At 36.8% G+C, this 24,448-nt stretch overlaps 4 protein-coding genes across 5 annotated transcripts; 1 reads left to right on the top strand and 3 right to left on the bottom strand.

The window, feature by feature from the left end:
• Positions 1–888: 888 nt before the first annotated feature.
• On the bottom strand, positions 889–2,521 carry LOC133869709 (cyanidin 3-O-galactoside 2''-O-xylosyltransferase FGGT1-like). The gene has a single exon (XM_062306772.1). It carries the CDS (start codon positions 2,364–2,366, stop codon positions 1,005–1,007), a length of 1,362 nt encoding a protein of 453 aa, XP_062162756.1. The 5' UTR covers positions 2,367–2,521; the 3' UTR covers positions 889–1,004.
• Positions 2,522–4,614: 2,093 nt separating this feature from the next.
• On the bottom strand, positions 4,615–14,536 carry LOC133869603 (uncharacterized). Of its 2 annotated transcripts, XM_062306643.1 has the most exons (9): positions 13,859–14,536; positions 12,946–13,149; positions 12,304–12,798; positions 11,829–11,939; positions 11,140–11,325; positions 9,661–9,885; positions 7,333–7,453; positions 7,115–7,237; positions 4,615–5,202 (listed from the first exon to the last, which is right to left on the bottom strand). In XM_062306643.1, the coding sequence occupies exons 1-8, from the start codon at positions 14,243–14,245 to the stop codon at positions 7,125–7,127; spliced, it is 1,842 nt and encodes a 613-aa protein (XP_062162627.1). In that variant the 5' UTR covers positions 14,246–14,536; the 3' UTR covers positions 4,615–5,202; positions 7,115–7,124. The 2 variants fall into 2 exon arrangements, with proteins under 2 accessions (XP_062162627.1, XP_062162628.1); XM_062306644.1 differs by lacking the exon at positions 4,615–5,202 and having other exon boundaries at positions 6,852–7,237; positions 12,304–12,795; positions 13,859–14,510.
• A 1,292-nt stretch (positions 14,537–15,828) lies between these two features.
• LOC133868489 (transcription elongation factor 1 homolog) lies at positions 15,829–18,581 on the top strand. The gene is made up of 5 exons (XM_062305392.1): positions 15,829–15,966; positions 17,199–17,337; positions 17,680–17,750; positions 18,119–18,140; positions 18,223–18,581. Exons 2-5 carry the CDS (start codon positions 17,225–17,227, stop codon positions 18,284–18,286), a joined length of 270 nt encoding a protein of 89 aa, XP_062161376.1. The 5' UTR covers positions 15,829–15,966; positions 17,199–17,224; the 3' UTR covers positions 18,287–18,581.
• A 1,013-nt stretch (positions 18,582–19,594) lies between these two features.
• LOC133868324 (transcription factor VOZ1) lies at positions 19,595–24,261 on the bottom strand. Its single transcript, XM_062305170.1, has 6 exons — positions 24,006–24,261; positions 23,782–23,903; positions 23,014–23,276; positions 22,679–22,825; positions 20,824–21,346; positions 19,595–20,691 (listed from the first exon to the last, which is right to left on the bottom strand). Exons 3-6 carry the CDS (start codon positions 23,239–23,241, stop codon positions 20,138–20,140), a joined length of 1,452 nt encoding a protein of 483 aa, XP_062161154.1. The 5' UTR covers positions 23,242–23,276; positions 23,782–23,903; positions 24,006–24,261; the 3' UTR covers positions 19,595–20,137.
• Positions 24,262–24,448: the final 187 nt, after the last annotated feature.

The following is a 24,448-nucleotide window of genomic DNA, read 5'->3' as shown; positions in this document are numbered from 1 at the left end:
TTTTTTTTTTTAAAGAAAAGAAAAAAAATGAAAACTTCACTTAATTAACCCGTTAAACTTCCATAACTTTTGCAATGTCTCCCTAAAGTTCAAAAACTTCTAATTTAGTGTATCGAACATCTAAATTTTTGCAATGTCACCCATCCGTTAGGACTTTCTGTTAAATCGTAATTGAGGAGTGTAAAATTCCCAAAATACCTTCATTTTTTTTTTTTTACAAAAAATAAAAAAAGAATTGACCTTGTGACCCACTGCCATGATGTTAGCACACCCCCGACCGTGGGTCGAGGTCACCAACAAACCCCCACCATGGGTCTGGTCGTGACCTAACGTGGGTCACCAGACCCATGCCGATTCACCACCAAACCTGCTGTGGGTCACCCCGTGATCCACGTTAACGCAACGCTAGTCACTTTTTTTAAAATAATAATAATAATTAAGGATAAATTTGAAATTTTATAAAATTTTCAAGTGTATAAAAGTCATTTCACCACTTTTGCTATATAATTTAACCTCAAACCCCAACAAATGGATGACATTGTAAAAGTGATGGAAGTTCAGGAGGTTAAGTGAAGTTTCCTCAAAGAAAAAAAGAAAGAACATAACAGGAAAAAAAAATCAGATGGGTCTATGGCCATAGGTCTGCTAACGCACGATTGGCTTTAGTCGTTGGTTTGGCCAGGCCCTGTCGTGGGTCAGGTAACCCATGATTTGTGTTCTAATTTATTTTTATTTTTTTTCAAACAAGATGTTTTAAGAATTTTGACATCTTTCGTTAGAATTTAACGGAAGATTCAATAAAGGAGTGACATTGCAAAGTACTCAAACATGGCGACCTGCCATTGCAACTTTTTAAAATTTGATTATACGATTGTAAAAGTGTTGAAATAATAACAAAATAATAAGTGGAGTTTTCCTATTTATTTAAACGAAACTAAACTTCAAAAACTTCAAACATGAGCAGTAACATTACAAATATGTTACTTATACCAATTAAGATGAAATTAGATGAGTAGAGAATGGAGCTTTTGAACAAAACTATCAATGTAGGAGTTCTCAAGCCCTTTGCGCTGCAAGAACTCTCTCCATTTCGCATGGTTGGCTCTCACCTCTTTCCCCACATTACTATTATCATCCATTACAGCCCTCACTGCCTCGCACACGCCCTCCCTTGTAAACAGCCCGTCTTCTTCACCTTTCTCAACCTCAACCCCTACTTTTAGATCTCCACCCATCATTCTCGAATTGATAATTTGATCCCCAGCGTGTGGCAGCAGCACCAATTGGCACTCGTTCACCATCGCTTCAGACAAAGAACCTGCGCCGCAATGTGTCACGAAGCACCCCACAGAAGGGTGCCTCAGAATCAACTGCTGCTGAACCCAACCCCCATGAACAATCCCTCTTCCCTTTACCCTCTCTTCAAACCCTTCTGGCAACGCAGATTCAATTGTCTCTACACCCATTGGCGGTTTCAGAGCAGCGAAAAAGGGCATACCTGTTAGCTCAAAACCCAAAACCAGTTCTTGAAACTGGTCCTTGTTTAAAATGCATTCGCTTCCAAATGCACAGAATATCACAGTTTTCTCCTTGACGTCCAGCCACTTTGCCCATTTCTTATCTAATGCTGAAGTTGGCAGTTCTGGCACTACTGGCCCTGCAAGAATCACAGGCTTTCCAAATTGTCCTTCAACATAGTCACAGTAAGGCCCTTCCATCTCCCTACAAGCTTTGAAACTAATCGCGTCAGAATCTCTTACGGAGATCATTTGACGTTCCATGAATGATATGCCTCGACCATATTCTTTCACTGTTGCAGAATTTAGTTTTTGGGTTTCATGGGCACGTAGCTTGATCAACGAAGGTGGGAAACTTGGGGGAGGTGCCTTAAGATCAAATATTTTCTCATTGAGTTTTCTTTCTGGGCTTAGCAGATACCCGAAAGCTGCCGGACTAATTGTGCAGTAATTTATGGGCTTGATGCCTAGCCGGCGTGCCAATGCTGGTAACCAGTGAGTGAAATCATAGAATACGAAATCCGGTTTGAGTGAAATCATAGAAGCTTCAATTGTGGGTTGAGTGAGGTCCATGGCAGTCATGAGGAGGGAATGCAATGGGAAGGGAACATCTGCGGTTGTTTCAGCTCCGGGGGGGAAGCCAGCTACATGTGGAAGGGTGATTGGGATGAAAGAAATGAGGTCTTTGTGGAGATTGAAAGGCTCTAGCTTTGGTTGAGTTTTGGTTGGCAAGAAGAAAGAGATTCTGTGGCCTCTCTCAGCAAGCTTGTTGGAGATGTGTAGGAATGAGGTTAGGTGGCCCATGGCAAACCATGGGTACATGAATATGTGGAAGCTTTTGTCACCCATATTTGCAGCAAAACTCAACAAAATACAAGTTTAAGAATCATCAAGAGAATTAGCTCCTGTGTTTAGCCACAAAGCAGGAGGGAGATCGATCCCTTATATACCTGCAATTTTGCAATTTCAAATCCAAAAGAACTGGGGAAATTAATTTGAAATTGTCAAGATCGAGTTGGTTGAAGATTTGGTAATTCTTCGGTGAATTATATATACATGGTGCCTAAAGTGTACCTGATAGAGACCAACATTACATTACTAAATGGCTTTGTTTCAAAATGCGTGGTTTGAAACAATATCCGTTTCTGTAAACGTGATTTTTTTTAAAAAAATATAGTTAAGCGTTTAAATCACAGTTTGACTTTTAAAATGATGCATTCTTAAAAACCGTTATTTTATTTAAAAAAGCGTTTTTTTGACTGCGAAGTAGGCATATATACTAGTTTTTGTTTATGGGACAAACTAAATGACTGTTGTGCATGCAAACATTTCCTTCTCCTATTTAATTTTCTCATTTTTTTTTTCCTTAATTAATTAGTCTACAGAAGCAATGATCTTGTGGTGATCCTATCCCTGCGGCTGTGGTGGGTTGTGTCACCTGCGTGGCTACTGTGATGGCCGGTGGCCTTTCACTGCCTATTCTTCAGTGAAGCCTCCGTCAAATATGGTCCCCTAAATTAAGGAATAATATTTCTCATTGAGTGTGAATTCTACTAAGGTTAATTTGTCCAACAAATACCCGATCCAATACCATTTGAAGCAATTAATTTATTTATTTTTTATTTTTTTTTTATGTGAGTATAATTTAGACTATAAATAAATAATTAATAACAGAATTTTTTTATCTTCCATTTGAACTCATTTCGATAATTCTTTTCTTTTTTTTTTCTTTTCTTTTTTTCAGTTTTCAATAATTCTTTTAGTTGCTTTGATAGGTGGCTAGGTGCAATTGGTGTGGCTCGGCAATAATAACTCCCGTAAATATTTAGCATTCAGAAAGAAAATGGATTTATAAAATGTTTTAGTATGACTGGTTACTCTATATATACAAATATATACATAATATAGTATGACTAGTTAGATTAACGGCGAGTCACCTGCAAAACAAAAGAAAATCTATCGAAATGATGAAAATCAGAGGGAGGGCCGGCGAGAACTTCTAATGCTTAAGTTAGTAGGGTATATATTTTTATGAGAGAAAACTAAACATAAAGTTTAGGGAGAGAGAGTATCTACTGTCTACCTAGGGGGTGTACCACTTTTAGTGGGAGAGACCATTTGTTCAATACGGTAACATCGGTGTCAATGGTGTGTAATTTCTTTGTAAGGTGTGATTTTTTTGGTGTAGAGTCTACTAGGGTGGTTTATTTGGTGTATCACCAATTGCCCCCATTCCACCTGTCCACTTGGTCGGTCGTTGGGAATTTAGTCTTTACTTGTAATTAGGGTTGCTTCTGGCCTTTAATGTTAACACGTTGGGATATGTTATTCCTACATCATATTACCTTACATTAATCATACACGAAGACGCATTGGGTGTAGGACCCACATGCATGGGTCTCACACCCTATATATGTAGGTCTCATATACATGAATCTCACACTCAATGTGTCTTAGTGTAGAATTTTTTTTTTTTTTTTTTGATATGTCCACACAAGAGGAGGGAGGGGAAATTCGAACTAATGACCTCCGCTTCATAAGGCGTGGTCCCTAACTGATTAAATTACCCCTTGAGAACGTCTTAGTGTAGAATTAATGTAGGATAATATAACGTAAATAAATCATTTCCCAAACACGTTTTGGGTTTCAAAGATGTCCGACGTGTAGCATAGGCCTTTGTCCCCCTTAGCTTGTAGCTTGGTACTTGTGGGACCGTTCTTCCTTGTTGGGACGTGCCCAAGGGAAGGTTTTGAGGCCTTGTCCGTGGCATGCACCTTTACGTAAACGACCCTAATATAAAAATATTTCTTGTCGTCCGTTCAAAAATATCACTAAATTAGAGTCGCTTTTACATAAACGACGCTATTATACAACTTTTTTTTCGTCATTTTTAAGATAAATAAAAAAAATCATTGAGCACAATGCACTGATGCGTACGTTTCTCGTCATCACTCATCAATGCGCTTCTCCACTGCTGTTCCTCTTCATTTCTTCAACACTTCGGAATTCACTCTTCATCTCTCCCTTATTTGGCAAAGTCAAATGCTGTTCCTCTTCATTTTTTTTTTTACAATAAACTCAGAGCTCCTTACATTAATAACCAACAAGCCCAAGGGCACATTACAGTGAGTAGGAGTATAAACACACGCTACCTACTAAGCCAAAAAATTTGACTTGAATGCTGCCTACAAATAAACAAATATTACAAGACTAGGCATTTGAGTCATTCTCTACATTTAAACACCGTTCCTAAAGATGAGAAGGCTGATCCGGGCAAAACAAGCCCTAAAACAGACTAATAATATCTGAAAACTCACAGACATACCTAAAAAAGATAAAAACAATACAATGAGCACTACAACAAACAAATACGCAACATAAACATCAAACAAGCCGTCTTCTAAAAATCATCGTCGGTGCCGGCGCTTGAATAACACACGTCGTACACAAAACCACCCCCAGTGACAACCGACCGCCGAAAACCATCCCCACTACCGGCCAATACAAAAAATAGAAACCCGTGACCCACACACGCAAAAACAAAGAAAGAGAACATTGGCACGTGGAGGTCACGCACCGACCACCGGAGACCTACATGGCCGTGGCTAAAGGCGATAGGACCAGAGAGCGACGGCGAACTCCACTGAGAGGCGCGTCTCAAAAAGCTCGACGGATGGGCATAGATCTAGCGACAAAAATGAAGAAGACAATGAAACACGGCCAGAAAATATCTTGCTTGCCATTCCTACCAGAAACACAACCAAAACACAAAAACAAAAACACTCTCTACTAGTTCTACAAACCAAATAGGGCAACCACTCCATAACCTTAAAGGTTAGGAGCCAAATCACCCCTGAATCTAACCATGGGGAAAAACAAAAGACCTTCTAAAAGGTCACAAAAAACACCGTGAGGAGGAGAGAGGCATGAAACCTCCGGCCCCCACGCCACAAAGACTCTCTACTCTCTCCCTTTCTAGAAACTATCGGGAGTTTCTCTCTCTAGAAACCCCGAACACTGCAGAAACTGTTGTTTAATTTGAGTATCTTTTCTAATTAATCCATTCTTAATTGTTAGTGCACTAACAAATCTAAGAACATGAAACTAGAAATTGTCTCATCATATTTTTGTAAATTTGTTGGAGAACAACTGAAGAAAAATATTTTTTGAATAGCAATGATGCAAAGTATAAGTTTTTCTGAAAGTTTTTTTTAAGGTGATATGATGAGAACAATTATCTCGCTATATTGTGACATGCATGCTGATAATACAATGTTAGGTTGATAATGGCATAAAATATAAGTCGTTACATCACATTTGTGTAGATGTAACATGGGTTTGCCGCCTTAGTCCTAAAATATTTTTTCTTAGCTTAATTTCATTCACATATCTAGTAACACGTTTTGGGTGATTATGAAATTAATTGGCTCAATATGAATTTCAATATAAGTTATTTCCAGTCATATTTAAATTAAGGATCTAAGTATTTCTATTTTTTGTTGAGTTAAGGAAATTATTCCTATTCCCGACAAGGGTGGGGAATTGAGGATTTCAATAAAACTATTTACGCTTTTTAAGGTGAAATGTTTTTATAAGATTTTGTGAAATAACATTTTTTTTTTTTTTATAAATAATTTTATCTCACCCTAATATTAATTTTTTTTTAAAAAAAAATGTTTAGTCTAATAGGTCGCTGAGAATAGTGGGAGTAATACTTTGCCTAATGGGAGTATACCACTAAAGAAATGTTTTGCCTAGTTTAAGTGTACCATTGAGTGAGAGTGTACTACTAGAAGAATTTTGTTAGTATATAAGATCATTTATAACTTTTCACTAACCAATCTCCATTAATCCACAACTTTCTTCAGCCTGCTTCAATTAAACTTTTTTCCTTCAGCAATATTTGATTGCCCATCCCTTAATGAATTGAATATTGCAGTCATCTACAACATTAATTCTGCACATCACATTTAAAATTGATTGTCCATCACATTTAAAGAATTTAATGCATTCATGAATGCAACGTTTGAATTGAAATTGTAGTTGGGTAGAGAAATTAATTATGTATATGTCATATTGTCATACCAGCTGGTCATTAAAGTTAGTTTGATGGTAGTTAGTTTTGCCAATAAAAAATAATATTTAGTTAAAAGTATAGAAATGTTTAGTTGTTTTGAAAAGTTGCTAGCTAATTAAACATGAAAAATAATTTTTTAGAGTTAATTTCGAGAAATTTTGAAGAGCTTAATGTGACTGCTTGAATGAGAGATTAGTTCAAACATGCAAAGGAAGAACAATAGCACCTATGACCTAACGAGAGGCTGTTATATTCGCTTTTGAGGAGTTAAATAGTCGATTGTCTATATATAGAATCAGAATACCACATGAAGAAGAAATCTGTTTAGAGGGGGAAGGCACCCTTTCTTTCCTATGATAAACTTCCAAAAACTCATTCAAATCACAAGGCTAAATATGCTAATGCGCTCTTGGTACTTGGGAATTAATTCAAACAAAGGATTTCCTATGGTGTATAATCTAACATCTAAGGGCGGCATCAACTCAACAAGCTGCAGGCAGCAGTCTTCACATACAATTACCTGGCAATGATCATCGCAATGGTCTGGCCAAAGCAAAACAGGCATCTGGATTTACTGACATGAGCAACTCCATTACCACAAGCTCATTGGGATGGTTGACCTTGGGACCAGGTTCAATAAAACCTACTCGAGCAAAGTCCAAGAGGTAAGCTACATTAACTCAGCAGCAGCCTTAACACACAATGACTTAACAGATAACAAAAGCAATTAGTACCTACCAGGAGAAAGCTTTCTCCCTCCATATAACTCCTTTGCTAAGGGGTTAGCAGCCCAGTGATTAACAGCAACCCGGCTCATAGGTTGAAACCCAACTATCTTTCCATCCGAAGACAAAACCACCTAAATTTCAAAAAAAAAAAAAAATGACGAATAAGCAAATTAACAGTGAAGTAGCCCCAACAGAAAAGAAGGCAATCAAAGTTGTAAAGGCAAGATTATCAGCAAAAGAGGACACACACACAAACAACGTTTTTCAAAATATGTCAGAGTATATATTTTAATACTATTGTTGAACAAGTTTAATATATTTAATACTCTTCGAAAATGATTTTTCCATCTAACGATCTCAATTAAATGAGCATATATAAATGTCAAGCCATCCATAAGGTACACTTAATTTAACTTGGTAATGTATGAGAACTTTTACATGTTTATCTCATTTAATTCTAAATAACCACATTTCTTCATCAAATAGCGTGTGTTTATTTTTAAAGGAAAATCAATTTTTTTTTCCTATGACGAGGAACCCCTCCAAGACAAAACCATTTCGTGTACCCACCCATGTCAAGTAAACCTCAAATTTGTATAAAGCGTCCCCTCCACACGGATCGGATAATACTCTGACTTCGCCAGCGAGATAGCCCCAAGCAATTATTTGCACCCAAGAAGATTCGAACCTTAGATGTCATGGGACTACCACAAAGACCAAAGCCCTTACCACTTGAGCCTTGGAATTTTTAAGAAAAATCAAATTTAGTCCCTAGGTCTTCACTCTCTAGGCACCCATGAGGCCCTTGTGCATTGGCGTGTCAAAGAAAAGTTTCTTTGTATGTTGAGGGGTTTGCGAGATATTTTCCTATTTGTCATAATGTCAAACCACCTAAATGGCCTATTTGTCATAATGCCTAGTCGTGGGTATGACAGTAAAAGGGGCAATACCAATGTGGGTAGTTGTGGGTTGGGGATTGATGTGATTGGGGAGGATGAGATACAGAAAGTGGGAAATGATGGATCGGTCAGTGTGGTATCATATTCGCCCACGTCATGGGTGCCTGGAGAGCGACACCTCAATGTTGTACTACACTTTAGCAATGTGAAGTGGACGGGTTTTTTTTTTTTTTTTTTTTGGCTTATGTGGTAGAAAATTGATGTAGCAATCACAGCTTGTGCATTGCCACGTGTCACCCCTTTGACACATGGCAGACGGAAATCAAACGGATGGACCTATGTGAAACTAATATAAAATCTAAGGACCTGATTGTTGAAATTGGACACCCAAGGACTAAGTTGAAATCGCGTGAAAACCTAGGAACTAAATTTGATTTTTCCCTTTTCCCAACAAATTAAAATTTATATTTGCACAAAATTTTTATCCAACTTTTATATCACATGACATTTATATATGGTCCCACCAAAGAAAAATAGTAAGTTCCGCTACTCGGTACACCCACACCAACAAATTTTGGTTATTTACAATACTAGAGCTTGAATGAAGCAAAAGAAATTCATTTTTTCTCATTTGATTCTTAAATCCACAAGAGATATCTAGAGTGATTTATGATCATTATTTACCACCAATGGATGTTGTAGATAATTGAAATTCAAAACCTATTCTCTCTTTTCCTTTTTTTTTTTCTTTTTTATAATAATATCTACACACGTAAAAGCTTTTTGGCCAACACTAAGCGATGATGATCAACATGATTATGAAGCATATTACAAGTGGTAGATATTTTTATTCTCTTAACTAATTACAGAGTAATGTAATGATCAAATGAAACACAGAATTGGTGACATATGTTAGTTCCATCAGGAAAAACAGTTATGATGAGAGTAAATCCTTAAACCTATTCAATTGAGAAATGCTAAATCAAAGTTCAAGGAACTACATATGCCATATCAACCATGCTATCATTAGTGACAAGATTTTCAGCAGCTCCCAGAAAACACTTCCACTTTCATTAGTGCAATAAGGAAAGCTGTTCATCAAACTAGATAAATAGCATACCCAGCTCGACCTGATTGAATAAACTGATCTAGAGCAACCCGTGGGATTTATAAATTTCCCTCAAGCGTAAGTATTTAATTTTCTCTTCTGTTCTCAGCATTCACAAATCGATAGTGACTAAAATCACACAGACTATTATCCCTCAACTTAATGCTCCTAAGTTAAAATACCATTCCAAAAGATGTTACACATGCAGATATTAGAATTATAAAATATCTAGGTTTACGCTTTTATTCTATTGTTTTATTACTTTAAGACAGAGGCAAGTGCAAGAAATAAAGCAAAGATTATATATATATATATAAAAGTTGAAGTTTACCTGATAACTAGCAATCTCTTGTGCAGAAATTCTCATGTCTGCGTCAATTTTATCTAAAGGGGCAGTTGAATTGCCTTCGCTATTGGAATCAGCTTCACCAACCATCCTCAAGTATGATGGTAATTCCCCAGTCCAGGAACCGATGCTTGTTTCAGTCTTTATATCACCGGGCCAACCAAAAGCGTCCTTTATCTTTTCAACAATTGATATGCAAAATGCTTCCAACTATCCAATGAAGTTTTAAACATTTAACTTTCATAGAGAAGGGAAATAAAAAGCTAGGGTAAAAAAGAAAAGAAAAGATTGAATCATTAATTCTTTTTTTTTTTTTTTTTTTTGATAAGTAATGTCAATTCATTAATAAAGTGCAAAGGGGCGCAACCCTAACACACAGGAAATATACAAGAGTGCCTCTAATAGGAACAAACAGAAAATAAATTTAAAAGGCCTGCATAAGTAAAAACATTCAAGTTATGATGAGACGCTATCCAAATATATAACGTATTAAAGATTGAATCATTAATAAGAGAAATAAAGAACTAATTACCTGTATGCATAAAGATTACCTTCTCATGCCATGCCCAAAGTTATTAATAATAGCTATGTACCAAACATAATTTAACAAAAAGGGCACACCACCGAGTCCTCAACTTGGTAGCAGTTCTATATATTTCTATGGGATACACCAAGCAATGGCAAATTATACCAACAATAGATTGCATGACAAATGAGTGACAATATTAATAGGCAGCACATTGTACTCAATTAGGCCTTACCAGCAGACCTAGCCCTGCATCTATACAAGCCCCAAGGGAATAATTGACTAAATGAGTTTTATTTATAAATATATGGTTCTAGAACTATGAAAATATTCCAAAAATATAAATTAATTACTTAAGTGACCATGTGAAGGTAAAAGCATATCATTTTACCCTCTCAAAGGCATGATTTAAGCCATGACAAGAAATGTACTTCAAATGTATTTAAACTATTTGTGAAAGAGTGGTAAGCAAATTAAAGTAACTTGGTTAGGATTTAGTCACATATTGAACTATATTAAGAGCGTAATTAAGTCTAGTAGTGGCATAAACAGGTTTGCCACTTATGGTAAGCCTTGGCTCAAGCTTATACTAAATATACCCACTACTAGACTACAAATGGCTGAATGAGTTTAATAGATGCCTTGCCCAGAGGGAAGCCTTAGCTGAACTTTAGGTAAAATTCTACGAGAACTTTTCCTGCTAAAAATGTTTTATTTGATATACAGAAGTATGAACGAATAGACATAATAACTCTATATCTTAAGTGCCCTACTTGAGAGAGCTTGTAAGAAAGCTTCCCGCTTCTCATTCTTCCATAGCCTTGCATACTAATTTTGCATGAAATGCCCATGTGGTTTTATATATTTACGCGAAAACAAATTAAATACAACTAAACTACTATTACTTAAACAGATATAGTGTTTCAGTGGCCAAATACCTTTCTAGTATCCAGGGAAAGGTTTAGTGCACAGTCAACTTCAGATGATGGGAGAGACCTATGTTCCGCGGGGTACCTTCCTCTGCTTAGATAAGGCAAACCAAGTTGACTGAAAGCACTGATTATAACCAGAAAAACTCCACTCGCAAGGCTAACAGATAGCATTTTCAACAACGAAGAGCTCCTCTGCAAGTCATGGAACCATTTCACTTATGCAAATGAACACAACTCAACTGATTTTTTTTTTTTTTTTTTAAAAAAAAAAGGCGCTTTACCTCAACTAAAATCCAATAATCAGAGATCAAGGAAAACATTTCCCTAAAAATATCACTACCAATTTCAAACCCCCGGTAGGCCCCAACTAGTTTTCCTTGAATGTACCAAACCCAATTGTGAATCCTTCTTGAACTATTAGCAAAAACCACTGAGTACTCATGGTATGCTGACATGGCTTCCCACAATCACAAATTTAAAACATCATTTTCTTCTCCCGATTTATTCTTAAATCTCAAAATATTCAGAACATCAATTACCTTGTTATTTCTAAACTTCATTAAAAATAAATAAATAAATTATCATTGCCAGAGGGCCAAGAAACCCCGTCTTGTATTATTTAGAAAACCATGTAAAATCAATGCTCCAATTGTTAACTTTAACCAAGAGACAACAAGAAAGCAATGTTTGATTACCTTTTTGTTGGACAAGTTTGCAAAATTTGCAGCCAGGCCACATGATAGCTGTTTATTGGGCAGTGAGTAAATATCTTCATAGTACATATCTAAAGTGTCTGCCAATCCAACCTACAAAATGTATATGCTAGAATTGAAACCAAAATAGAGTCAACGTTAAAAAACAATTTATACACAGCTCATTGGGATTAAAGCGATTAAAATAATACTGAGCCTTGTAAGAACATATTACAAATGTGGCTTGATCACATTTAATACTCATATGATTACCAAAATGTTTTTCGCTCTTTTCTGTTTTTGGTATCTTTTCTTAAAAAAGGTTGGAACTGGCAGCAGGGGGGCCGGGAAGGGTGTGATTAGTATTTGAACAATAATGAACACTTCAAAAATGTATGAAATGCCTACATCTGTCACAATAGAAACAAAGTACTATTCAAAGCCCAAAAGCCAAAGAAGTAAACAAAGAACGAATTACCATTTGGGAGTGGGTAAGAAGTACTTCCCACCGATTCTGTGCAGAATTTTTCCAGCCCTTAAATTTAATATTCCTGAGCCTATCAGTGTCAATTTGTAGCCTATAAGCAGGAACATACTCACTTGTCCAAGCACTGAACTCTGGACCACCAATCTTTTCCAATTCAGCATATCCTAATGGCATCCACCAATGGTGATTTGATTCTGTTTTCTTGGTCTTAAAGCGTTCCTTTGTTGAATTAAAATTTTCTAACAGAGTCTTGGCATTTTCAACTACATAATCCTCAAATAATTGGTATATGATGACCGAAGAATCCTTTGATGCAATCCTTTTGGGCTTTCGAAACCAGCGGAAGAAATTACTTGAAAGATTGCCCAATATATTATCAAGGAAATGCTTCTCAGTGCTTTGAAGAGCAGAAATGCAAACAGCTTCTGCAAGTACAGAGATAACCCTTTCATCTGATGAGGTGAGGCTAAAAGATTCAGGGACCTGCTGATATGAAAGGCATAAGAGAACTGAACCTATCAGTATCAATGTGGCACCTGCAGGACGGACATAATTATATGGTATCACAATTTATGAAAAAGTGATGCAGATGCCAAAACATAAGAGCTCAATACATATGGAAGGATGACAAACCTCTCTCGGGTTTTCAAGATCCTCCATGTTTCTTTCTGAGCCAGGTCTAAAAATAAGAAGCTCAAAGTTCCAAAGCTGCTGCAGAACTACTTGTCTAAATGTCATGGAAAGAATATTTCTAGATGTAGTGCTCGTCAGCATATCTTCTGGGATAGACCTTCTGAGCTTTTTGGCTTTTTCTTTCACTCTCTGAGCAGGCAAAAACTGTTAAAGAAAACGATAAAAATAGCTTTAGACAACTACTCAAGAAAAATATCTCAAATATTTGATTCAACACCTTGCGTGGTTATTAATTTCCGCATAATCAAGACCCAGAAAGGATCCTAGAATGGGTAACCAGACACCATGTAACTGATTTAGTTTAAACAAGAAAGACCTAGATTTTCATGGTCATCAAGAACCCAGCAGGAATGAGAAACAAGACAAATCCAAACCAAGTAACTAAAATTCCCATTCAGATAGGACATACAGGCAGTTTCTGATACAACCCAAAAAAAAAAAAAAATATGACAGAGACGAACTAATCACACCAATGCAGTAGATGTATTACATACATGCTTGCACTGTTTTTTCAACTTCATTACAGCTAGAATCACGCCCTTATTAGGACCGTATCTAAACCTTTGACCCTTAAAACCCTGCTCTGGTTAGAAGAAAACTTAGTAATGGTCTTTGTTCTCTCATTCGACGACAATGCAAGTCTGTCGTAATTTCTCAGTGTAGTTCAACATATGACCCAAATGGATGACTTGGTACAAGGCCAACTCAATTGTACAGATTCAGAACTACGCTATGCTTTCTATCATTCTATAAACTTTTTAAGAGCATCAAATTCTGGGTAAGCTCAAAAACCCAGTAATCAATTCAGAAATTTGAATAGCATTTGAAAGATGGGCATGGAAATGGAACGGACCAGCCGGGTGGAGACGGTGCTGCGCTCGTCCGAAGGGCCGGGAAAGACGGTCTCGACGACCATAGCGGGCATGCCGGAATCGATGTGCTCGGCGGCGGCTTCACCCCCGTCGGCCGCTGCAGCGGTCAAGGCCTGCTCGAGGTCGACGGCTCCGGCCAGAACCAGCCTAGCCAAGTCGGTCTCGTAGGTTCTAACGCACGGTAGGGCCTTCTCGTCGGACTCCAACACGGCTTGGAGGAGCTCTTGCTCGGTGGCTGAGCATGAGAGGACTGGGAAGGCATTTCTGGGGTTCTTGCGGGTTAGTTTGGGAATGAAATCAATGGGTTTTGGGTGGAGGTGAAAGGGAAGGATAGGTTTGAGGTGAGAGAGAGATTGAAGGAATGGCATTGCTGGTTTTAGGGTTTTGAGGCTTGGAAGGGCTTGTCCTTTGGCTTTGGGTCAGGGTTTATGCAGCAAAATGGAGATTCTTTTATGTACTGTATTTTTTCTTTTTTCTTTTTTCGTGGTTATAGTGACATTTTGTTAGCCCTAATATCCTAATAAAGTGAAGAGTGCAACTTCTCCGCATCTGTTTAGCACACCAAAACACATCAAAACACTATAGGTTGAAAACACCTTATCATACCAAATTCATGAAACAAAAAAAGAATAATAAAAAAAAAAAACACTGAAGCTCCCCAAGACGTGTTCCGATTCACCCCCATCACCACCTCCCCAACCAACTCGCAGCCCACCTAAACCCCATCCCCAAAACTCAGCGAGAACGGTTTCTATGAGGCCGAGTGTGAGGGGTTTTAACTAGAAGGAGGGTTGGACCTATGGTGCGTCCTCGCCTTGAATCCAAAGCCACACACACCAGCGTGAGTTTGGTGGGTTGGGGTGCGTGGGTTTCTAACAGTGTTGGGAGCTTGTTGGTGGTCAGGGTCTGGGTCTAGGTCAGTGGTCGAGGCTGGGTTTCCAGCGTAAAGACGCCCATCTCTCTCCGTCGATCTCTTAATTTCACTGCAAATAAATCGAATGTTTTGCATCTATTTGATTTTCTTGCTATAGGCTTACGTGTCAACTTCTCATTGACAGGCGAAAAAAGCCTAAGTTTTGCCATGACCAGATTGACATTATCCTGTAAAGTAAAATATAGGTCTCATTAGTACATGTTTGTTTTTTTTTTTTTTTTTTTTTTAAAAAAAAATGTCAATGTCTCTCTTTAGACCAACAAAAAAATAATAATGACCCTAAATTTTTGTTCAATAAGACAAAAATGTATTTATAAATTCGAAAAACTAAAACTAAAAAAAAAAAGGAAAAATGAAAAGAAAAGTATAAAAATGAAAAATTATATAAAAAAACTATAAAAATAACTGAAAATTATAAAAACATTTAAAAAAGAAAAAGGAAAGACCAGTTTTTTTTTTTTTTTTTTTTTTTTGTAACTTTTTGTTATTTAGGAAAGACATTAACAATAAGGTGGTAGTTTGAAAGGATTATGTATATTTTACACTTTAAAAAATTAATAGATTGAAGATATTGAAAAATTTAAAAGTTTTTAAATTGCAAGCAATGATATATTTTTAAAAATATATAATTTTAGCCCGGGGGCAACCACTCTTTTTATTATTTTCTTTTTTAAAAAAAATATATAAATATATAAAACTAAAAAATATTTTTTTTATCCAAGAATGACATGTGTCGCGTTTTTATTGGGCCTAAGGTAGTAACCAAACAAATTCTATTAAGTTGTGGACGGAAATTGATTCTAGTGAGTAAATTATTATTTTCACCTACCATTAGAGACCTCTGAATTATTTTTTATACAATAAAGAATTATTTGTAAATTAAGCTAACTATATATACTAATTTTGTATTTTTCTCATAAAAAAAAAAATAAATAACGATGAAAACGCTGCCGTTGCACCTAGTCTGCGTTGTGACGCGCTGCCCTGGCTATTCCTTTAAATATCACACCTATGGAATTCCAAAAAGATCTTTCCCTTTCTTTTTTCTTCTCTCCTCTTGACCAACATACGAGAGAGGTGCATTCAGTATCTACAATCTCTCGCCGATTGAAATCTAGGGTTTCTGCTCAAGTCGAGAATCAGACTCGTCAACAGGTCAGTTCTCTTCTGTTTGATCAGTTAAGGGTTTGATTGATTGATTGACTCTCTCTTTTTTGGCTGTTGCCTCTTTTTGGTTGCCTAGAAATCTCGGAAAACCGGAAGAAAGGAAAAAGATAATTATTTAGTTTCAATATAATTTTTTTTTTCAAATGAAATTGAAAATATTTGTTTGCACGGGTCGATTAGGTTTGCCGTCTCTATTTTTTTTTTTTACGGAAATTAAAGTTTTTTTTTTTTTTTTTCTGTGTAGTTCTTTGTTTGGTTAAGGAGGATCGTATGGTCTGATCTCTTGTTTTCTTTTCTTTTCTTTTCTTTCAATTTCTTAGAAACCAAACGGTGTAATTTTTAAGCTGATTTTGTTGGGTTATATTTCAGGGATTTTGTTTGATTGCTATACTTATATATCTTTTATCTCTCATAAGAAGAACCTGTTGGGTGTGTTTGGCAACCCACTCTTTTTCAGTTTTGAGAATAGTAATAGGAATTTATTTATGTGATTTAAAGATTAAAAGAGTTTTGAATTTTGTGTAAGAGAAAAGAGAAGAAAGTGGTTTGGTAATATGAAGAAATAATGGCCCGTTTGACAACCCCTCCCCTCCCTTTCCATCCCATATTTTCACTTCTTCCAAAAAAAAATCCATCAAACTTCAAAATATTAGAACTTTTTTCAAATTTTATATCAAATCAACAATTTTTTATTACTATTCAAATAAAATAAAAAAAACTACTACAGTACAAATGTTTTTCACTTTTTCATATAAATTATTTTTACTTTATATCACATCAATCACTTCTTATTACTGTCACTAAAAAAAGAAAATACCTCAAATACCAGGGGAAAGGGGTTGCCAAATAACTTTTGTTTTAGAAAAATAAGAATGAGTAATGTGATATATAGGTGAAAAAAGTTTTGATTTTTTTGGAAGAGAAAAGTGAAGAAAGGAGTGACTTATTTTGAAAGAAAGAAGAAATAAAAAGAGAGGGGTGCCTGACGGGCTCATTGTTTTTTCTATTGGTTAAGCATCGCATATTTGCTGTTAAAGCAAAAAAAAATAGTAATAATTTATCTAGCTATCTATATGTTATTCAGCGTGATGCTGCTGAGTGTGAGGAACATGTTGTTATTGATATGCTGTTATTCCTTGAAAGATATTGGAACTTAACCTGACTAATTAATTTTTTTGTTAATGTTGATTGTGGACTAACTTGCTTATATAATAACACAGTGATATTCAAAGAAGGATTTTGAGATATGGGGAAGAGGAAGTCAAAGTCAAAGCCACCTCCTAAGAAGCGGATGGACAAGCTTGACACTGTCTTTAGTTGTCCTTTCTGCAACCATGGCACCAGTGTTGAATGCCGCATGTAAGTATATAATGCAATTTTCATGTATGCTCTGTAGATATCATATGTAACCTATGACAAATTCTGAGAGGCTCTTACGCCTAACTATTTAAATCTAACTTCCGAGGAGCTGTTGGACACCAAAGCTTTATTGACAACAAGCTCTCTCTATCTCTTTGCTAGCATGTTGCTTATAATTTTTTCCTGTATAACAGTTTTGTGTACATCTAGTGAAAATTGCTTAAGTACGGTGATTATGTTGTGGAAGGTCGTGTGAATGAACATGTTATGAGGTTGATTTCATATGTTGAGGTTTATTGATTACGTAGTATATTCTTACTTTTGGTATTTACCTGGTTTCAGTGATATGAAGAACTTGATTGGGGAAGCCTCATGCAGAATATGCCAAGAGAACTTCAGTACCTCCATCACAGGTGACTTGTAAAGCCATTGCTTTGACATTTATAATGTGATTAGTCATTCACTAGATGTAATTTAAGAGGTCATTTTTTCATGAACGTAAATGTAAGAGCCTGTTCCGGGCCAATGAACATCATCATCATGATGCGATACTGATTTCTTATAGGGAAATGATTTTTCTACATTATATTATCCTACATCAATTCTACACCAAGACACATAGGGTGTGAGACCTATGCATGTGGATCCTATATACATGGGTCTCACACCCGATGTGTCTTGGTGTAGAGTTGATGTAGGGTAATGTGATGTAGAAATAACACATCCCTTTCTTATATCATAAATTGAACTGATTCTTACGTTCTCTCTCTTGTGTGTGCAGCTCTGACTGAGGCAATAGACATGTAAGTGCAATCTCTCTCTCTCTCTCTCTCTCTTCCCCGCCTCCCCCCTCCTTTCTCTCAGACGTTGAAATTGTGACTGCAGATACAGCGAATGGATTGATGAATGTGAACGGGTTAACGCTAGTGTTGAAGATGATGGTGCTTAGCATGAAGAACTGATGCCCTAGAAAAACAGTTCAGCGTTGGAATAGCTCTTAATTTATGAGCTAGTAGCTATCTTAGCTGTTGGTGGGAGCAGTGTGGACAGTATTGGTGGTTTTAAATATTATTCTGATATGCTGTATATGTTATTGTGAGAATAAGTTGTATGCATTTAAAGGAAACCACGTGAGGAACTTGCCCAACTGAGGCTATCCAAATATTAAGAGTTCCAATGCATTGTACCGAAATATGTAAGTTTTATATGCTGATGTAATGTGATGTATGATAGTCTTTGGTTTACATATTTGTTCTCTCGTCTTTTATCGTGAGGGGAAAGTGTTTATAGAATGTTTTGTCGCACTTTTCAAAAATTGTTTTCGCTGATTAAACATTGAAAACACTTTTCCAAAATATTTATCCAAACAAGGTTTCGGTACTCTTTTGTAAGTCGGCATGTTTTGATAGAAAAGTTTGACGGATGTAATGGGATACATTAGGTTGATCAAGTGCAACTTTCTAAAGCAAAGGTTAAGATATTGCATGCGAGCTATGTTAGTTTCGTTCTTCTAGCTGTCTGACCCACATGGGTCAGGAGCTCTTTTTTGGATTTTTTTTGAGGAAATTGCACAACAAAAGGGCAATTAATTTCATCTGCATTTTTGCTTTTGTATATGAACCCAATCTTCATAGCATTGGAAGAGTGAGGCTCTTGACCATGTGTACTAACTGCGTTAGCACATTATGTAGAGCATCCCACAGTCGTTTTGTGCATTCTGAATTTCTATCTATACAAAACGACTAGTTAAATTCCTTTAAAAACATATGCATCTGATTCCTTAAACAGTTAAACTAAATGTATTTTGCATTTTAATTGCAGCGTTTATACAAATGTAAGGAAGCACTTTAGATGAATGCGTAAGATTATATATATATATATATTTTTTAATGATTTTCTCTATCACTCTCACTCTTTCTCTATCATTTTTCCCTTTTCTTCCTTTTTTTCTCCCTCTTGCAACCGAAACCCCAAAAATATTTAAAATTAAATTAAAAGATTAAAAGGATTATTTTAATATAAAAAAAATTAATAAAATGAAGAAATAATTTAGATAAGCAAAATGTGTAGTATATTTCGAAAGCCATTACCTAAAATAGAAAAAGTAACTTTTTCATTGGCTATTTTAAATAAAAATGCACAAAAGCCATTGTGATGCCCCAACCGATATTGAGGGCTTCACTCTAAAAAGGCAGACTACCACCCCACGTATGGTAACAGCAGTAGACAGTAGTAGATGCAAAAATACATTCATCAATGGATTCTTGAACGATCATGGTTAGATAAGTGAAGAAATATATACTTCCAACATCCAGTAAAGTGTAAACAGATAACATTATATACCAGTAGCCACAGTACATATCAGAAACTCTCTTGCATCAACTTGCCCACCGCCTGCATCATTAGTAACTTTAGAAACGCAAAAGATGACGGATAAAATTATAGCAACAGTGTGCATCCACCTATACCAGTTTTGGTGAAAGTAACCGGTTTCTAAGTTCAACATATCACAATTAGTTATAAAAATGGACACGAGGATAAACACCCAATTTCTCTGTTCGTCACCATCTTCCAGAAGTTAGACATAAGCTTCCATTATCTGGCAGAGTCTAATACAGCACTTCATGTGAGAATGAGCTATTCACAATTCTCCAAATGGCGAAAAAATGAGAGCTTCACTTGATGTTATTGAAGATGAAATTGCAGACCCAACGCGTCAAGTGGCAAAAACAAAACCCCTTGTAAAAACTATTAAACTAACAACATCCAGCTTGTTCAACATCCATCCGCGGTTCTATAATTACGTCAGGTAATATTCATTTAAGTTCTCCACAAGATAATCATATGGTGTATTTATTCCATACTCAAATGTCCCAGTTGTTGGTGCCACTCGATTTGGAATGGAATAAACGTTTCCTACACCAACCCTTTCGTTAACTTTGGCCCTCCCCTTCATCGACCGCTTATTATCAGATGGAAACTCAGCAGAGAGCCTTCCCATCTGCTTCTGCAGATCAGCAACTGAATCATTGGTTATTTTCCCTTTGGAGTTCTTCTTCCCATCAACAAGTTTCAGTTCCAATCTATACAAAGCACAAGCATCACACTTACTGATCTCATATTCATAGAGGTGCCACTCAACATGGTTAATTGGTTGTGGATCCATATAGTAGGATCTCTTCAGGCCTCCATATTCATTCATCACTTGCTTCCTTGACTCATGCCAACCACGGCCGCTGTAATCAGGCAACGACCTCTGCTTTCTGTTCCCACTCTCAAATGCTCTTCGAGGCTTATCAAAAAAGAGCCATTCCCTAATGGTTTCACCTTCCAGAACTGATAGATCAAAGAGTTCTGCAATCATATGGAGAATTAATTAATCAGCCTAGAAACCATGTCGTCTGAGTTTACAATGTACTCAGTTCCCAACTATTAGAAATCAACACTAACGAATCAAAAATGGAAAGCCAAAAATAAAAAACCTACCAGGTGCATTCCATGGAGACTTTGCAGTTGCGGCTCCCTCACATTCTGGGATACCAACATCTTTTCCTTGTGCCTTTGCGCCAAGAGCAGCAAAAAGCAGAGCATCCTTTAGGCCAATGCCTCCAGGTCTTAGAACCGGACCCATGCCAGGTGGACCTTCATTCAAAGCTAAAGCAGCGTGAAAGCTACTGCAATAGTCCTGACACCAGTCCAAGCCTTGAGCAGGCCTTGGACAATCCCAAAGTGCACATTTTGGGCCCAAGAAAGCAGAAGGAGGAGGGCATATACTTGGCAGATAGCTAGGCACATGAGGCACTGCATCCCCCCCAGACAAACCTGTAACGCTAAAAGCGCTATAGAAGTTGTTCTCATAGTCTTGATGCAAATGAAACTGATGATAGTCCAAATGAGTAGCCCCTTCCAAGTCATTAACAGCCACATCACGAACTTCTGAAGAGGGGTTTTTGCATTCACCAATCAAGGGAAAACTATGGTCCTGTTGCCCCTGATTCACGCTAAACCTCTGCAACATATCAATTACAATCACCAGTGAATGCCCATTTTCAAACCTAATTGACATGTCATTGCAACTATATTTTAAACATAGAAAACACAGGTAATAATACTTTAAAAAAGAAGAAGAACACAATCACAGCAAAAACCAAAGAACATGTATGCTCTAGCTAAAAAAGTGCAGTGCACTTGAAGAGTAATTTCCTGCCTCCTCATCTCATGCTTTTCACTTTTTTTCTTTAAGGGATTAAAAAAAAAATCTAAACTGAACTACCAACATCTCTAGCATGAAGCAGATTCCAAGTGTTCATTCACAGCACAAATTGATATAAGCTAACCTAAAATCAGGAATGTCACTATGCTTGAGTGATAGATCTAGGATCCTACACATACTTATTTCAGACACACTACAATACTAATTTGAAGTACAAACTTGCAATCTGGTGAACCAAGCCAGAATCCATGCCCTGGGGACTGCAAGGTCTACTACTAACCCCCCCCCCCCCCCCAAAAAAAAAAAGGAAAACAAAAACACAGCAAGCAGGCCCAAGGAAATTGCATTTATCAAAGCACAACAAAACAAGTACTCATTGTAAAGGCTCAATAAACAACCAAAAACCTGAGCTGCCAAAAGAACATATTGAAGTGAAGATACTGAAAAACACAATGACCCCAAAACAACACATAAAGGGGGTGAATATCACATATGTTTGCTCAAGCGGAAGTCTAGCGAGGGGTCGAGCGAACTCTTGGTTTTCAGTGCCACACTAGTTCACTTGAGCGGGAGTCTCGGGTACTTCATACAACATCTCCGCTTGAACCTACTTTCAAGCTAGACTAAACCCTAACTCAATCATTACAAATTACAACACAATTACTCTTGTTTGGACACGTGAATTTCCCAGCACACAAATAAAACCTAACAGATACCATTAACATAAACATTTAACTCACTGTTGGTAATTTCCAGATACTTGATCCTCTTCATATGCCAAAACCAACCAAAGTGAAATTTTCAAAGGAAGCTCAAGCTCATGTTCACTAAACATAAGCCTGCACAACCATTTCCCTAAGGTCACCAAGAAATGCAGCGCAAACCTTACTTCATCAACATGCCATCATAGTCAACATTGCAGATATGATAAATTCAATGATCTTATATCATTCAACTGGATCAATAAGAGAGCAACCCCTCCCTCTTCTTTTATACCCCGAGTCTAGTCAATGAGGTCACATCCAATAATAAATCATATTTTAAAATATCCAAGATAATATTGATTAACAAACCTTAACAAAAACATACAAATAATAGGAGAAGTAACATAAATTTTAGAAATCCCACCTCTTGAAAGATCACATCCCCAACTTGCATGCTTTGATCATTAGGCTCAGGCTTCGGTGCAGCTAATGGACTAGTGGCATCATCTTCCTCCTCACAAAGTTGCAGCAGCCGACAAATATCTGAGGAGAATGACCCAAGACTACCACCCTATATAGTCACCCATAAAGACCACAAATCACAATCACCCCAGTTGAGATTCAACCATTACCATCACAGTGCACAAAGAATGCCCTCGTTGGAATACACATTACTATATAACATTTACGTGTACAAAAATTTATATATATGCTTCAAGATATGCTCTCAAAAAGGTATGAATATGATATGATGCTAACTTGTTGCAGAGATGAAGCTGGAGAGGGCTCGTTGAGCTCGGCTTTCCACTCACGGAGCATCTGATGGACTTGCTCCTCAAGGACGGAGACGTCGACTGTGCGGCTCTCCTTCCTGGCAAACTGCAGGTCCACGAACATACCTTGGAGGTCATCGACCCGGTTCTTTGCCTTGTCCTTGAAAAGCCTGTGTGATGCAGACTTGCAATTGCTCTTCGAACCCTTCCCCATTACAGAAACCCCAAACTTAGTTCTCTACAATGACCCTGCAACCCGAAAAAACAAACAACCCCAATTTCAGATCAAAACCAATGAGATTTTGGACCAAGAGACCAATCAAATTGCACCCAATGTATAAGTAAATTTATCATGACATTAAACATAACCCCCCAAAATAAAATGTCCATTAAACCCAAAAAACAAGGATTCTTAAAGACCCTATATTATCTCAAATCAGATACATGTGCGATTAGCTGAACTATGCTGCTACAAATACAAGAATTAGTAAAGTAAGGAAGTTTAGCATAAACCATGCTAATAGATTAGAACCAACCCCTAAAGAAAATTGAATTAAAAAACCAAACTTTGGGACCAAACCCAACAAAATTAACAGAAATAAACTTCAAAAAACACCCAAAAAAAAAAAAAAAAGCTTAACACAGCAATAGCCCTAGAAACAGCCCCAACAATTATGCAGTGGTACCTCACAGAATATAAACCAACACCCAAAAAGAAATAAAAAAGAAAAAAAGAAAAAGAAAAGTAATATACCAGAGACCGAGGTGATCGCAGCCAAAGATCGGGACAATTTGGAAACAAAAAAGGGATTCAAAACCCCAGTTCAGAAGAGATCAAGCTCACAGATAAGGTCTCTCTGTATCTGTGCGCCCAAGCTGTGAGAGAAGGTGAAAGGAAATTGAAGAGAAAGAGCGAGAGAAAGAGAAAAAGTAAAATATATTCGAGCGGACTAGACTGATCGAAAAAGAGATGCTCACCTCCAAAGTTTTTATCTTTTTTTCTGATACCTATTTCCCTAATCAAAACGCTTTTTTCTTTTTTGTGTAATTGTGTGTGTCTGAGAGCAATTGAGAGGGAGAGAGCTTTGCTTTGCTTTCTTTCTTTTTTCTTTTGTTGGTTTTTTAATCTCTATGCTCTGTGCTGAGTAGAGGAGTAGCTCTCTTTCTTGCTCCTTCTTCCTCCTCTCTCTCTCTCTCTCTCTCTCTCTCTCTGGTGGCAAATGTGGACGCGGCAAAAGCTTATGGGATATTTTACCCTTAAGAGAATGTTGCTTTTTGGCCTTTTTCTTCTTTTGTTTTTGGGTCGGGTGGGTTTTGCCCACCTCACTGGATTATTTATTTTTTTATTTTTAAGTACATATATTCCCATTAAACAACTAAAATGAAATCAGTAATATTGTTTCAAAAACCAAAAAAAAAAA

The sequence above is a fragment of the Alnus glutinosa genome, chromosome 5 (assembly GCF_958979055.1).
Source record: "Alnus glutinosa chromosome 5, dhAlnGlut1.1, whole genome shotgun sequence".
Taxonomy (NCBI): domain Eukaryota; kingdom Viridiplantae; phylum Streptophyta; class Magnoliopsida; order Fagales; family Betulaceae; genus Alnus; species Alnus glutinosa.
Note: the sequence above shows the minus strand (reverse complement) of the source record. Positions and strands in the feature narration are given on the sequence as shown.

Bases quoted from the DNA above. Each gene is read 5' to 3' on its own strand.
- LOC133868489 (XM_062305392.1), top strand. From the start codon at position 17,225: ATGGGGAAGAGGAAGTCAAAGTCAAAGCCACCTCCTAAGAAGCGGATG. The intron at 17,338-17,679 runs GTAAGTATATAA...ACCTGGTTTCAG, and splicing joins ACCAGTGTTGAATGCCGCAT to TGATATGAAGAACTTGATTG. The intron at 17,751-18,118 runs GTGACTTGTAAA...TTGTGTGTGCAG, and splicing joins CTTCAGTACCTCCATCACAG to CTCTGACTGAGGCAATAGAC.
- LOC133869709 (XM_062306772.1), bottom strand. From the start codon at position 2,366: ATGGGTGACAAAAGCTTCCACATATTCATGTACCCATGGTTTGCCATG.
- LOC133869603 (XM_062306643.1), bottom strand. From the start codon at position 14,245: ATGCCATTCCTTCAATCTCTCTCTCACCTCAAACCTATCCTTCCCTTT. The intron at 12,799-12,945 runs GTTTGTCATCCT...CTTTCATATCAG, and splicing joins ATCTTGAAAACCCGAGAGAG to CAGGTCCCTGAATCTTTTAG. The intron at 7,238-7,332 runs GTAGGTACTAAT...TTGCTCGAGTAG, and splicing joins AGGGAGAAAGCTTTCTCCTG to GTTTTATTGAACCTGGTCCC.
- LOC133868324 (XM_062305170.1), bottom strand. From the start codon at position 23,241: ATGGGGAAGGGTTCGAAGAGCAATTGCAAGTCTGCATCACACAGGCTT. The intron at 22,826-23,013 runs GTTAGCATCATA...GTGACTATATAG, and splicing joins CAGCTTCATCTCTGCAACAA to GGTGGTAGTCTTGGGTCATT. The intron at 21,347-22,678 runs GTGGGATTTCTA...GATATGTTGCAG, and splicing joins GGGATGTGATCTTTCAAGAG to AGGTTTAGCGTGAATCAGGG.